This window comes from Oncorhynchus gorbuscha, linkage group LG03 (genome assembly GCF_021184085.1).
Source record: "Oncorhynchus gorbuscha isolate QuinsamMale2020 ecotype Even-year linkage group LG03, OgorEven_v1.0, whole genome shotgun sequence".
Lineage (NCBI taxonomy): Eukaryota > Metazoa > Chordata > Actinopteri > Salmoniformes > Salmonidae > Oncorhynchus > Oncorhynchus gorbuscha.
In genome coordinates this window covers 10,922,106-10,938,316 of record NC_060175.1, presented here as the reverse complement: position 1 = coordinate 10,938,316, position 16,211 = coordinate 10,922,106, and the positions used below count along the sequence as shown (strand labels likewise).

At 45.6% G+C, this 16,211-nt stretch overlaps 1 protein-coding gene across 1 annotated transcript in view; it reads right to left on the bottom strand.

Moving 5' to 3' along the window:
* Positions 1-16,211, bottom strand: part of grip2b (glutamate receptor interacting protein 2b) — a 240,773-nt gene that overhangs the window by 99,030 nt on the left and 125,532 nt on the right. Inside the window, 1 exon segment of the mRNA XM_046338982.1 lies at positions 6,684-6,848. Coding sequence (XP_046194938.1) covers positions 6,684-6,848 — 165 coding nt within the window.

Here is a 16,211-nt window from a genome sequence, read left to right as displayed (position 1 = left end):
TGGTTTAGTGCCTATGGTTTAGTGCCTATGGTGTAGTGCCTATGGTGTAGTGCCTATGGTTTAGTGCCTATGGTTTAGTGCCTATGGTTTAGTGCCTATGGTGTAGTGCCTATGGTTTAGTGCCTATGGTTTAGTGCCTATGGTTTAGTGCCTATGGTGTAGTGCCTATGGTGTAGTGCCTATGGTTTAGTGCCTATGGTTTAGTGCCTATGGTTTAGTGCCTATGGTGTAGTGCCTATGGTTTAGTGCCTATGGTTTAGTGCCTATGGTTTAGTGCCTATGGTGTAGTGCCTATGGTTTAGTGCCTATGGTTTAGTGCCTATGGTTTAGTGCCTATGGTGTAGTGCCTATGGTGTAGTGCCTATGGTTTAGTGCCTATGGTTTAGTGCCTATGGTGTAGTGCCTATGGTGTAGTGCCTATGGTGTAGTGCCTATGGTTTAGTGCCTATGGTTTAGTGCCAATGGTTTAGTGCCTATGGTGTAGTGCCTATGGTGTAGTGGCTATGGTGTAGTGCCTATGGTTTAGTGCCTATGGTTTAGTGCCTATGGTGTAGTGCCTATGGTGTAGTGCCTATGGTGTAGTGCCTATGGTGTAGTGCCTATGGTTTAGTGCCTATGGTTTAGTGCCTATGGTTTAGTGCCTATGGTTTAGTGCCTATGGTTTAGTGCCTATGGTTTAGTGCCTATGGTTTAGTGCCTATGGTTTAGTGCCTATGGTTTAGTGCCTATGGTTTAGTGCCTATGGTTTAGTGCCTATGGTTTAGTGCCTATGGTGTAGTGCTATGGTTTAGTGCCTATGGTTTAGTGCCTATGGTTTAGTGCCTATGGTTTAGTGCCTATGGTTTAGTGCCTATGGTGTAGTGCCTATGGTGTAGTGCCTATGGTTTAGTGCCTATGGTGTAGTGCCTATGGTTTAGTGCCTATGGTTTAGTGCCTATGGTTTAGTGCCTATGGTTTAGTGCCTATGGTTTAGTGCCTATGGTTTAGTGCCTATGGTTTAGTGCCTATGGTGTAGTGCCTATGGTTTAGTGCCTATGGTTTAGTGCCTATGGTTTAGTGCCTATGGTTTAGTGCCTATGGTGTAGTGCCTATGGTGTAGTGCCTATGGTTTAGTGCCTATGGTGTAGTGCCTATGGTTTAGTGCCTATGGTTTAGTGCCTATGGTTTAGTGCCTATGGTTTAGTGCCTATGGTGTAGTGCCTATGGTTTAGCCTATGGTTTAGTGCCTATGGTTTAGTGCCTATGGTTTAGTGCCTATGGTTTAGTGCCTATGGTTTAGTGCCTATGGTTTAGTGCCTATGGTTTAGTGCCTATGGTGTAGTGCCTATGGTTTAGTGCCTATGGTTTAGTGCCTATGGTTTAGTGCCTATGGTTTAGTGCCTATGGTGTAGTGCCTATGGTTTAGTGCCTATGGTTTAGTGCCTATGGTTTAGTGCCTATGGTTTAGTGCCTATGGTGTAGTGCCTATGGTTTAGTGCCTATGGTTTAGTGCCTATGGTTTAGTGCCTATGGTTTAGTGCCTATGGTTTAGTGCCTATGGTTTAGTGCCTATGGTTTAGTGCCTATGGTGTAGTGCCTATGGTTTAGTGCCTATGGTTTAGTGCCTATGGTTTAGTGCCTATGGTTTAGTGCCTATGGTTTAGTGCCTATGGTTTAGTGCCTATGCCTATGGTTTAGTGCCTATGGTGTAGTGCCTATGGTTTAGTGCCTATGGTTTAGTGCCTATGGTGTAGTGCCTATGGTTTAGTGCCTATGGTTTAGTGCCTATGGTTTAGTGCCTATGGTTTAGTGCCTATGGTTTAGTGCCTATGGTTTAGTGCCTATGCCTATGGTTTAGTGCCTATGGTGTAGTGCCTATGGTTTAGTGCCTATGGTTTAGTGCCTATGGTGTAGTGCCTATGGTTTAGTGCCTATGGTTTAGTGCCTATGGTTTAGTGCCTATGGTTTAGTGCCTATGGTTTAGTGCCTATGCCTATGGTTTAGTGCCTATGGTTTAGTGCCTATGGTGTAGTGCCTATGGTTTAGTAGGTTTAGCCTATGGTTTAGTTTAGTGCCTATGGTTTAGTGCCTATGGTTTAGTGCCTATGGTTTAGTGCCTATGGTTTAGTGCCTATGGTTTAGTGCCTATGGTTTAGTGCCTATGGTTTAGTGCCTATGGTTTAGTGCCTATGGTTTAGTGCCTATGGTTTAGTGCCTGGTGTATGCCTATGGTTTAGTGCCTATGGTTTAGTGCCTATGGTTTAGTGCCTATGGTTTAGTGCCTATGGTTTAGTGCCTATGGTGTAGTGCCTATGGTTTAGGTGCCTATGGTTTAGTGCCTATGGTGTAGTGCCTATGGTTTAGTGCCTATGGTTTAGTGCCTATGGTTTAGTGCCTATGGTTAGTGCCTATGGTTTAGTGCCTATGGTTTAGTGCCTATGGTGTAGTGCCTATGGTTTAGTGCCTATGGTGTAGTGCCTATGGTTTAGTGCCTATGGTTTAGTGCCTATGGTTTAGTGCCTATGGTTTAGTGCCTATGGTTTAGTGCCTATGGTTTAGTGCCTATGGTTTAGTGCCTATGGTTTAGTGCCTATGGTTTAGTGCCTATGGTTTAGTGCCTATGGTGTAGTGCCTATGGTTTAGTGCCTATGGTTTAGTGCCTATGGTTTAGTGCCTATGGTTTAGTGCCTATGGTTTAGTGCCTATGGTTTAGTGCCTATGGTTTAGTGCCTATGGTTTAGGTTTAGTGCCTATGGTTTAGTGCCTATGGTTTAGTGCCTATGGTTTAGTGCCTATGGTTTAGTGCCTATGGTTTAGTGCCTATGGTTTAGTGCCTATGGTTTAGTGCCTATGGTTTGCCTATGGTTTAGTGCCTATGTGCCTATGGTTTAGTGCCTATGGTTTAGTGCCTATGGTTTAGTGCCTATGGTTTAGTGCCTATGGTTAGTGCCTATGGTTTAGTGCCTATGGTTAGTGCCTATGGTTTAGTGCCTATGGTTTAGTGCCTATGGTTTAGTGCCTATGGTTTAGTGCCTATGGTTTAGTGCCTATGGTTTAGTGCCTATGGTTTAGTGCCTATGGTTTAGTGCCTATGGTTTATGGTTTAGTGCCTATGGTGTAGTGCCTATGGTTTAGTGCCTATGGTGTAGTGCCTATGGTTTAGTGCCTATGGTTAGTGCCTATGGTTTAGTGCCTATGGTTTAGTGCCTATGGTTAGTGCCTATGGTTTAGTGCCTATGGTTTAGTGCCTATGGTTTAGTTTAGTGCCTATGGTGTAGTGCCTATGGTTTAGTGCCTATGGTGTAGTGCCTATGGTTTAGTGCCTATGGTGTAGTGCCTATGGTTTAGTGCCTATGGTGTAGTGCCTATGGTTTAGTGCCTATGGTGTAGTAGTTTAGCCTATGGTGTAGTGCCTATGGTTTAGTGCCTATGGTTTAGTGCCTATGGTTTAGTGCCTATGGTTTAGTGCCTATGGTGTAGTGCCTATGGTTTAGTGCCTATGGTTTAGTGCCTATGGTTTAGTGCCTATGGTTTAGTGCCTATGGTTTGCCTAGGTTTAGCCTATGGTTTAGTGCCTATGGTTTAGTGCCTATGGTTTAGTGCCTATGGTTTAGTGCCTATGGTTAGTGCCTATGGTTTAGTGCCTATGGTTTAGTGCCTATGGTTTAGTGCCTATGGTTTAGTGCCTATGGTTTAGTGCCTATGGTGTAGTGCCTATGGTTTAGTGCCTATGGTTTAGTGCCTATGGTTAGTGCCTATGGTTTAGTGCCTATGGTTTAGTGCCTATGGTTAGTGCCTATGGTTTAGTGCCTATGGTTAGTGCCTATGGTTTAGTGCCTATGGTTAGTGCCTATGGTTAGTGCCTATGGTTTAGTGCCTATGGTTAGTGCCTATGGTTTAGTGCCTATGGTTTAGTGCCTATGGTTTAGTGCCTATGGTTTGCCTATGGTTAGTGCCTATGGTTTAGTGCCTATGGTTTAGTGCCTATGGTTTAGTGCCTATGGTTAGTGCCTATGGTTTAGTGCCTATGGTTTAGTGCCTATGGTTTAGTGCCTATGGTTTAGTGCCTATGGTTTAGTGCCTATGGTTTAGTGCCTATGGTGTAGTGCCTATGGTTTAGTGCCTATGGTTTAGTGCCTATGGTTTAGTGCCTATGGTTAGTGCCTATGGTTTAGTGCCTATGGTTAGTGCCTATGGTTTAGTGCCTATGGTTAGTGCCTATGGTTTAGTGCCTATGGTTTAGTGCCTATGGTTTAGTGCCTATGGTTTAGTGCCTATGGTTTAGTGCCTATGGTGTAGTGCCTATGGTGTAGTGCCTATGGTTTAGTGCCTATGGTGTAGTGCCTATGGTTTAGTGCCTATGGTTTAGTGCCTATGGTGTAGTGCCTATGGTTTAGTGCCTATGGTGTAGTGCCTATGGTTTAGTGCCTATGGTGTAGTGCCTATGGTTTAGTGCCTATGGTGTAGTGCCTATGGTTTAGTGCCTATGGTTTAGTGCCTATGGTGTAGTGCCTATGGTTTAGTGCCTATGGTGTAGTGCCTATGGTGTAGTGCCTATGGTTTAGTGCCTATGGTGTAGTGCCTATGGTTTAGTGCCTATGGTGTAGTGCCTATGGTTTAGTGCCTATGGTTTAGTGCCTATGGTGTAGTGCCTATGGTGTAGTGCCTATGGTTTAGTGCCTATGGTTTAGTGCCTATGGTTTAGTGCCTATGGTTTAGTGCCTATGGTTTAGTGCCTATGGTTTAGTGCCTATGGTTTAGTGCCTATGGTTAGTGCCTATGGTTTAGTGCCTATGGTTTAGTGCCTATGGTTTAGTGCCTATGGTTTAGTGCCTATGGTTTAGTGCCTATGGTGTAGTGCCTATGGTTTAGTGCCTATGGTTTAGTGCCTATGGTTTAGTGCCTATGGTTAGTGCCTATGGTTTAGTGCCTATGGTTAGTGCCTATGGTTTAGTGCCTATGGTGTAGTGCCTATGGTTAGTGCCTATGGTTTAGTGCCTATGGTTAGTGCCTATGGTTTAGTGCCTATGGTTAGTGCCTATGGTTTAGTGCCTATGGTGTAGTGCCTATGGTTAGTGCCTATGGTTTAGTGCCTATGGTTAGTGCCTATGGTTTAGTGCCTATGGTGTAGTGCCTATGGTTTAGTGCCTATGGTGTAGTGCCTATGGTTTAGTGCCTATGGTTAGTGCCTATGGTTTAGTGCCTATGGTGTAGTGCCTATGGTTTAGTGCCTATGGTTTAGTGCCTATGGTTTAGTGCCTATGGTTTAGTGCCTATGGTTTAGTGCCTATGGTTTAGTGCCTATGGTGTAGTGCCTATGGTGTAGTGCCTATGGTGTAGTGCCTATGGTGTAGTGCCTATGGTTTAGTGCCTATGGTGTAGTGCCTATGGTTTAGTGCCTATGGTGTAGTGCCTATGGTTTAGTGCCTATGGTTTAGTGCCTATGGTGTAGTGCCTATGGTTTAGTGCCTATGGTTTAGTGCCTATGGTGTAGTGCCTATGGTTTAGTGCCTATGGTTTAGTGCCTATGGTGTAGTGCCTATGGTTTAGTGCCTATGGTGTAGTGCCTATGGTTTAGTGCCTATGGTTTAGTGCCTATGGTTTAGTGCCTATGGTTTAGTGCCTATGGTTTAGTGCCTATGGTTTAGTGCCTATGGTTTAGTGCCTATGGTTAGTGCCTATGTGCGCTATGAACTGCAAGTTCGTTTCTTCTTTTTTTTGAAGGCTCACTGTAATAAATATGTGTAACTCTACTCACGCTGCGCCTTGGTCCGCTCATTATGTATACGACCAACCTGACACTTTGGCAATATCTACATTGTTACGTCATGTCAATAAAGCGAATTGAGAGAGAGCGAGAGAGAGAGAGAGAGAGAGAGAGAGAGAGAGAGAGAGAGAGAGAGAGAGAGAGAGAGAGAGAGAGATTTCAGACAGAACACATACTATCTACCCTATCAGGAGTGACCATCTCTACTCCTGGAAAGCAACTAGGTGTGCAGGGTGTTGTTTCAACCCTGCAGTAAAACACCTGATTCAGCTAATGAAGGGTCCTGGTAAGGTCACTAGCAAAACATTTGCAGAAAATCCTGTGAGAGGGTAGCTCCCAGGATGAGGGTTGGGCATATCAAGAGTAAATCAAATATGGATTAAATAGAATCACCAGAGCAAAGACAAACACAACACCCGCATAGTATTAAACTATGGAAAACAGAACCAGCATGATTACATCAACTAAATGAAAATGGTGGAAATAACAGCACGCTGAGCAGTAGGATATCCTCCAAACTACAGATGTAGGATCTTAACTTGAGCCAGTTTGCTACGGCAGGAAAATAATCCTGCAAGGTTTGATACATTTTTCTTTAAACACTGCCCAGTGTTTTCCAGATATCTATGAAATATTAATCTATAATTACTTACAATGTGAAGTGAAATAGTGTTTTTTTTTCTTTTTTTTCTGCAATTTATGCTTTGGCCACACATATGACGAGTCAACCTCAGTGTTTGGATATGAGTTAATATTAACTTTTAAATGTGAAAATACAAACTTCAGAACCCTTTTTCAACCTCAAATACACTACAAGTTTTAAAGTTTACCTACAAAAAGTTGATCAAATGAAGATCCTACACCTGTACCATAGTACTGTCTCTAGTGGACAGGGTATTGTAATGGGGCAGGGATTTGAAGACCATACAGTACGAACATGAGCTCTTATGCTCTTTTTTCCTCTGCCGTCTCTTCATCATGGAGTTGCGTGGACTCATGGGGACGGCTGTACGGGGCAGGGTACTGGAGATCTGGCTGGTCGACCCAGGGCCTGATGTGGTGGTGGTGGTGGAACCGGGGGAGAAGTTGGTCGACACTAGGGCTGGAGAGAGAGAGAGAGAGAGAGAGAGAGAGAGAGAGAGAGAGAGAGAGAGAGAGAGAGACAGAGCTGCATTTTATGACAAAATGTAAAAAATAAAAAACAATTAGAGAGTGTCATTTCCCCAAATTTGAAACCCTTGTTCAAGGTTTCAAAGACCTCTCTGATGGGAATAGGCTACTGTTGGGGGAGGACGCAGAGAGTTGTTGGTTGGCAGAGCACTACATTGCCTCCTGCCATAAGATGAGGGACAATGTCTGACAGACCAATCAACCTGCACATGTCCTCTACTGTATGCTTATTGTTATTGTTCAATGAATGGTTATTTTGACCCTTGGTTATTGTTGTTACTGTTGTCCCGTTGACAGTTTTGATTCTTATTATTTTCATATTGTAAACATCCAAAGTAAGCTTTGGCAATATGTACATTGTTACATCATGCCAATAAAGCAAATTGAACTGAATTGAATTGAGAAAAACAGAGGGAGAGAGAGATGATGGAAAGAAGAGTCACTAAGGCTGCAGAGAGAAGGAGATAAGTCATTTAAAAAAGTGTCTGCTAATTGGTATACTGTACACATTCAGAATGAATATATTTTATATGTTATATTATATTAAGGCGGGAGATAAAGAGTCAGGTGGACACTAATTCAGTGAGGGAGAGACTAAAGTCACATAGATACTGACTCTTGGTGGACACTAGGGCAGTAGGGAGATAGAGAGACTAAAGTCACATAGATACTGACTCCTGGTGGACACTAGGGCAGTAGGGAGATAGAGAGACTAAAGTCACATAGATACTGACTCTTGGTGGACACTAGGGCAGTAGGGAGATAGAGAGACTAAAGTCACATAGATACTGACTCTTGGTGGACACCAATTCTGTAGAGTGAGGGAGAGACTAAAGTCACATAGATACTGACTCTTGGTGGACACTAGGGCAGTAGGGAGATAGAGAGACTAAAGTCACATAGATACTGACTCTTGGTGGACACTAGGGCAGTAGGGAGATAGAGAGACTAAAGTCACATAGATACTGACTCTTGGTGGACACTAGGGCAGTAGGGAGATAGAGAGACTAAAGTCACGTAGATACTGACTCCTGGTGGACACTAGGGCAGTAGGGAGATAGAGAGACTAAAGTCACATAGATACTGACTCTTGGTGGACACCAATTCTGTAGAGTGAGGGAGAGACTAAAGTCACATAGATACTGACTCTTGGTGGACACTAGGGCAGTAGGGAGATAGAGAGACTAAAGTCACATAGATACTGACTCTTGGTGGACACTAGGGCAGTAGGGAGATAGAGAGACTAAAGTCACATAGATACTGACTCTTGGTGGACACTGGGGCAGTAGGGAGATAGAGAGACTAAAGTCACATAGATACTGACTCTTGGTGGACACCAATTCTGTAGAGTGAGGGAGAGACTAAAGTCACATAGATACTGACTCTTGGTGGACACTAGGGCAGTAGGGAGATAGAGAGACTAAAGTCACATAGATACTGACTCTTGGTGGACACTAGGGCAGTAGGGAGATAGAGAGACTAAAGTCACATAGATACTGACTCTTGGTGGACACTAGGGCAGTAGGGAGATAGAGAGACTAAAGTCACGTAGATACTGACTCCTGGTGGACACTAGGGCAGTAGGGAGATAGAGAGACTAAAGTCACGTAGATACTGACTCTTGGTGGACACTAGGGCAGTAGGGAGATAGAGAGACTAAAGTCACATAGATACTGACTCTTGGTGGACACTAGGGCAGTAGGGAGATAGAGAGACTAAAGCCACATAGATACTGACTCCTGGTGGACACTAGGGCAGTAGGGAGATAGAGAGACTAAAGTCACGTAGATACTGACTCTTGGTGGACACTAGGGCAGTAGGGAGATAGAGAGACTAAAGTCACGTAGATACTGACTCTTGGTGGACACTAGGGCAGTAGGGAGATAGAGAGACTAAAGTCATCATAGATACTGACTCCTGGTGGACACTAGGGCAGTAGGGAGATAGAGAGACTAAAGTCACATAGATACTGACTCTTGGTGGACACTAGGGCAGTAGGGAGATAGAGAGACTAAAGTCACGTAGATACTGACTCTTGGTGGACACTAGGGCAGTAGGGAGATAGAGAGACTAAAGTCACATAGATACTGACTCCTGGTGGACACTAGGGCAGTAGGGAGATAGAGAGACTAAAGTCACATAGATACTGACTCCTGGTGGACACTAGGGCAGTAGGGAGATAGAGAGACTAAAGTCACATAGATACTGACTCTTGGTGGACACTGGGGCAGTAGGGAGATAGAGAGACTAAAGTCACATAGATACTGACTCTTGGTGGACACCAATTCTGTAGAGTGAGGGAGAGACTAAAGTCACATAGATACTGACTCTTGGTGGACACTAGGGCAGTAGGGAGATAGAGAGACTAAAGTCACATAGATACTGACTCTTGGTGGACACTAGGGCAGTAGGGAGATAGAGAGACTAAAGTCACATAGATACTGACTCTTGGTGGACACTAGGGCAGTAGGGAGATAGAGAGACTAAAGTCACATAGATACTGACTCCTGGTGGACACTAGGGCAGTAGGGAGATAGAGAGACTAAAGTCACGTAGATACTGACTCTTGGTGGACACTAGGGCAGTAGGGAGATAGAGAGACTAAAGCCACATAGATACTGACTCCTGGTGGACACTAGGGCAGTAGGGAGATAGAGAGACTAAAGTCACGTAGATACTGACTCTTGGTGGACACTAGGGCAGTAGGGAGATAGAGAGACTAAAGTCACATAGATACTGACTCTTGGTGGACACTAGGGCAGTAGGGAGATAGAGACTAAAGTCACATAGATACTGACTCTTGGTGGACACTAGGGCAGTAGGGAGATAGAGAGACTAAAGTCACGTAGATACTGACTCTTGGTGGACACTAGGGCAGTAGGGAGATAGAGAGACTAAAGTCACATAGATACTGACTCCTGGTGGACACTAGGGCAGTAGGGAGATAGAGAGACTAAAGTCACGTAGATACTGACTCTTGGTGGACACTAGGGCAGTAGGGAGATAGAGAGACTAAAGTCACATAGATACTGACTCTTGGTGGACACTAGGGCAGTAGGGAGATAGAGAGACTAAAGTCATCATAGATACTGACTCCTGGTGGACACTAGGGCAGTAGGGAGATAGAGAGACTAAAGTCACATAGATACTGACTCTTGGTGGACACTAGGGCAGTAGGGAGATAGAGAGACTAAAGTCACGTAGATACTGACTCTTGGTGGACACTAGGGCAGTAGGGAGATAGAGAGACTAAAGTCACATAGATACTGACTCCTGGTGGACACTAGGGCAGTAGGGAGATAGAGAGACTAAAGTCACATAGATACTGACTCCTGGTGGACACTAGGGCAGTAGGGAGATAGAGAGACTAAAGTCACATAGATACTGACTCTTGGTGGACACTAGGGCAGTAGGGAGATAGAGAGACTAAAGTCACGTAGATACTGACTCTTGGTGGACACTAGGGCAGTAGGGAGATAGAGAGACTAAAGTCACATAGATACTGACTCCTGGTGGACACTAGGGCAGTAGGGAGATAGAGAGACTAAAGTCACATAGATACTGACTCCTGGTGGACACTAGGGCAGTAGGGAGATAGAGAGACTAAAGTCACATAGATACTGACTCCTGGTGGACACTAGGGCAGTAGGGAGATAGAGAGACTAAAGTCACGTAGATACTGACTCTTGGTGGACACTAGGGCAGTAGGGAGATAGAGAGACTAAAGTCACATAGATACTGACTCTTGGTGGACACTAGGGCAGTAGGGAGATAGAGAGACTAAAGTCGTCATAGATACTGACTCCTGGTGGACACTAGGGCAGTAGGGAGATAGAGAGACTAAAGTCACATAGATACTGACTCTTGGTGGACACTAGGGCAGTAGGGAGATAGAGAGACTAAAGTCACGTAGATACTGACTCTTGGTGGACACTAGGGCAGTAGGGAGATAGAGAGACTAAAGTCACATAGATACTGACTCCTGGTGGACACTAGGGCAGTAGGGAGATAGAGAGACTAAAGTCACATAGATACTGACTCCTGGTGGACACTAGGGCAGTAGGGAGATAGAGAGACTAAAGTCACATAGATACTGACTCTTGGTGGACACTAGGGCAGTAGGGAGATAGAGAGACTAAAGTCACATAGATACTGACTCTTGGTGGACACTAGGGCAGTAGGGAGATAGAGAGACTAAAGTCGTCATAGATACTGACTCCTGGTGGACACTAGGGCAGTAGGGAGATAGAGAGACTAAAGTCACATAGATACTGACTCCTGGTGGACACTAGGGCAGTAGGGAGATAGAGAGACTAAAGTCACATAGATACTGACTCCTGGTGGACACTAGGGCAGTAGGGAGATAGAGAGACTAAAGTCACATAGATACTGACTCTTGGTGGACACTGGGGCAGTAGGGAGATAGAGAGACTAAAGTCACATAGATACTGACTCTTGGTGGACACCAATTCTGTAGAGTGAGGGAGAGACTAAAGTCACATAGATACTGACTCTTGGTGGACACTAGGGCAGTAGGGAGATAGAGAGACTAAAGTCACATAGATACTGACTCTTGGTGGACACTAGGGCAGTAGGGAGATAGAGAGACTAAAGTCACATAGATACTGACTCTTGGTGGACACTAGGGCAGTAGGGAGATAGAGAGACTAAAGTCACATAGATACTGACTCTGGTGGACACTAGGGCAGTAGGGAGATAGAGAGACTAAAGTCACGTAGATACTGACTCTTGGTGGACACTAGGGCAGTAGGGAGATAGAGAGACTAAAGCCACATAGATACTGACTCCTGGTGGACACTAGGGCAGTAGGGAGATAGAGAGACTAAAGTCACGTAGATACTGACTCTTGGTGGACACTAGGGCAGTAGGGAGATAGAGAGACTAAAGTCACATAGATACTGACTCTTGGTGGACACTAGGGCAGTAGGGAGATAGAGACTAAAGTCACATAGATACTGACTCTTGGTGGACACTAGGGCAGTAGGGAGATAGAGAGACTAAAGTCACGTAGATACTGACTCTTGGTGGACACTAGGGCAGTAGGGAGATAGAGAGACTAAAGTCACATAGATACTGACTCCTGGTGGACACTAGGGCAGTAGGGAGATAGAGAGACTAAAGTCACGTAGATACTGACTCTTGGTGGACACTAGGGCAGTAGGGAGATAGAGAGACTAAAGTCACATAGATACTGACTCTTGGTGGACACTAGGGCAGTAGGGAGATAGAGAGACTAAAGTCATCATAGATACTGACTCCTGGTGGACACTAGGGCAGTAGGGAGATAGAGAGACTAAAGTCACATAGATACTGACTCTTGGTGGACACTAGGGCAGTAGGGAGATAGAGAGACTAAAGTCACGTAGATACTGACTCTTGGTGGACACTAGGGCAGTAGGGAGATAGAGAGACTAAAGTCACATAGATACTGACTCCTGGTGGACACTAGGGCAGTAGGGAGATAGAGAGACTAAAGTCACATAGATACTGACTCCTGGTGGACACTAGGGCAGTAGGGAGATAGAGAGACTAAAGTCACATAGATACTGACTCTTGGTGGACACTAGGGCAGTAGGGAGATAGAGAGACTAAAGTCACGTAGATACTGACTCTTGGTGGACACTAGGGCAGTAGGGAGATAGAGAGACTAAAGTCACATAGATACTGACTCCTGGTGGACACTAGGGCAGTAGGGAGATAGAGAGACTAAAGTCACATAGATACTGACTCCTGGTGGACACTAGGGCAGTAGGGAGATAGAGAGACTAAAGTCACATAGATACTGACTCTGGTGGACACTAGGGCAGTAGGGAGATAGAGAGACTAAAGTCACGTAGATACTGACTCTTGGTGGACACTAGGGCAGTAGGGAGATAGAGAGACTAAAGTCACATAGATACTGACTCTTGGTGGACACTAGGGCAGTAGGGAGATAGAGAGACTAAAGTCGTCATAGATACTGACTCTGGTGGACACTAGGGCAGTAGGGAGATAGAGAGACTAAAGTCACATAGATACTGACTCTTGGTGGACACTAGGGCAGTAGGGAGATAGAGAGACTAAAGTCACGTAGATACTGACTCTTGGTGGACACTAGGGCAGTAGGGAGATAGAGAGACTAAAGTCACATAGATACTGACTCCTGGTGGACACTAGGGCAGTAGGGAGATAGAGAGACTAAAGTCACATAGATACTGACTCCTGGTGGACACTAGGGCAGTAGGGAGATAGAGAGACTAAAGTCACATAGATACTGACTCTTGGTGGACACTAGGGCAGTAGGGAGATAGAGAGACTAAAGTCACATAGATACTGACTCTTGGTGGACACTAGGGCAGTAGGGAGATAGAGAGACTAAAGTCGTCATAGATACTGACTCCTGGTGGACACTAGGGCAGTAGGGAGATAGAGAGACTAAAGTCACATAGATACTGACTCTTGGTGGACACTAGGGCAGTAGGGAGATAGAGAGACTAAAGTCACGTAGATACTGACTCTTGGTGGACACTAGGGCAGTAGGGAGATAGAGAGACTAAAGTCACATAGATACTGACTCCTGGTGGACACTAGGGCAGTAGGGAGATAGAGAGACTAAAGTCACATAGATACTGACTCCTGGTGGACACTAGGGCAGTAGGGAGATAGAGAGACTAAAGTCACATAGATACTGACTCCTGGTGGACACTAGGGCAGTAGGGAGATAGAGAGACTAAAGTCACATAGATACTGACTCCTGGTGGACCCTAGGGCAGTAGGGGGATAGAGAGACTAAAGTCACATAGATACTGACTCTTGGTGGACACTAGGGCAGTAGGGAGATAGAGAGACTAAAGTCACATAGATACTGACTCTTGGTGGACACTAGGGCAGTAGGGAGATAGAGACTAAAGTCACATAGATACTGACTCTTGGTGGACACTAGGACAGTAGGGAGATAGAGAGACTAAAGTCACATAGATACTGACTCTTGGTGGACACTAGGGCAGTAGGGAGATAGAGAGACTAAAGTCACATAGATACTGACTCTTGGTGGACACTAGGGCAGTAGGGAGATAGAGAGAATAAAGTCACATAGATACTGACTCCTGGTGGACACTAGGGCAGTAGGGAGATAGAGAGACTAAAGTCACATAGATACTGACTCTTGGTGGACACTAGGGCAGTAGGGAGATAGAGAGACTAAAGTCACATAGATACTGACTCTTGGTGGACACTAGGGCAGTAGGGAGATAGAGAGACTAAAGTCACATAGATACTGACTCTTGGTGGACACTAGGGCAGTAGGGAGATAGAGAGACTAAAGTCACATAGATACTGACTCTTGGTGGACACTAGGGCAGTAGGGAGATAGAGAGACTAAAGTCACATAGATACTGACTCTTGGTGGACACTAGGGCAGTAGGGAGATAGAGAGACTAAAGTCACATAGATACTGACTCTTGGTGGACACTAGGGCAGTAGGGAGATAGAGAGACTAAAGTCACATAGATACTGACTCCTGGTGGACACCATTTCTGTAGAGTGAGGGAGAGACGAAAGTCACATAGATACTGACTCTTGGTGGACACTAGGGCAGTAGGGAGATAGAGAGACTAAAGTCACATAGATACTGACTCTTGGTGGACACTAGGGCAGTAGGGAGATAGAGAGACTAAAGTCACATAGATACTGACTCTTGGTGGACACTAGGGCAGTAGGGAGATAGAGAGACTAAAGTCACATAGATACTGACTCCTGGTGGACACTAGGGCAGTAGGGAGATAGAGAGACTAAAGTCACATAGATACTGACTCTTGGTGGACACTAGGGCAGTAGGGAGATAGAGAGACTAAAGTCACATAGATACTGACTCCTGGTGGACACTAGGGCAGTAGGGAGATAGAGAGACTAAAGTCATCATAGATACTGACTCTTGGTGGACACTAGGGCAGTAGGGAGATAGAGAGACTAAAGTCATCATAGATACTGACTCTTGGTGGACACTAGGGCAGTAGGGAGATAGAGAGACTAAAGTCATCATAGATACTGACTCTTGGTGGACACTAGGGCAGTAGGGAGATAGAGAGACTAAAGTCATCATAGATACTCACTCCTGGTGGACACTAGGACTAAGACAGACACAGCACAGACACAAACACAGACACAGACACAGACACAGACACAGACACAGACACAGACACAGACACAGACACAGACACAGACACAGACCAGACCAGACACAGACCAGACACAGACACAGACACAGACACAGACACAGACACAGACACAGACACAGACACAGACACAGACACAGACCAGACACAGACACAGACACAGACACAGACACAGACACAGACACAGACACAGACACAGACACAGACACAGACACAGCACAGACCAGACCCAGACACAGACCAGACACAGACACAGACACAGACACAGACACAGACACAGACACAGACACAGACACAGACACAGACCAGACACAGACCAGACACAGACACAGACCAGACACAGACACAGACACAGACACAGACACAGACCTAGGCACAGGCACAGACCAGACACAGACCAGACACAGACACAGACACAGACACAGACACAGACACAGACACAGACCTAGACACAGACACAGGCACAGGCACAGACCAGACACAGACACAGACCAGACACAGACACAGACACAGACACAGACACAGTCCAGACACAGACACAGATACAGACACTGACCAGAGACAGACACAGACACTGACACAGACACAGACCAGACACAGATACAGACACAGACCAGACACAGACCAGAGACAGACCAGACACAGACACAGACACAGACCAGACACAGACACAGACACAGACACAGACACAGACACAGACACAGACACAGACACAGACACAGACCAGATGCAGACACAGACACAGACACAGACACAGACACAGACACAGACCAGACACAGACACAGACCAGACCAGACACAGACACAGACACAGCACAGACCAGACACTGACCAGACACTGACCAGAGACAGACACAGCACAGACACAGAACAGACACAGACACAGACACAGACACAGACACAGACACAGACACAGACACAGACACAGACACAGACCAGACACAGACACAGCACAGACCTAGCCACAGACACAGACACAGGCACAGACCAGACACAGACCAGACACAGACACAGACACAGACACAGACACAGACACAGCACAGACCCAGACCCAGACACAGACACATACACAGACACAGACCAGACACAGACACAGCACAGACCAGACACAGCACAGACAC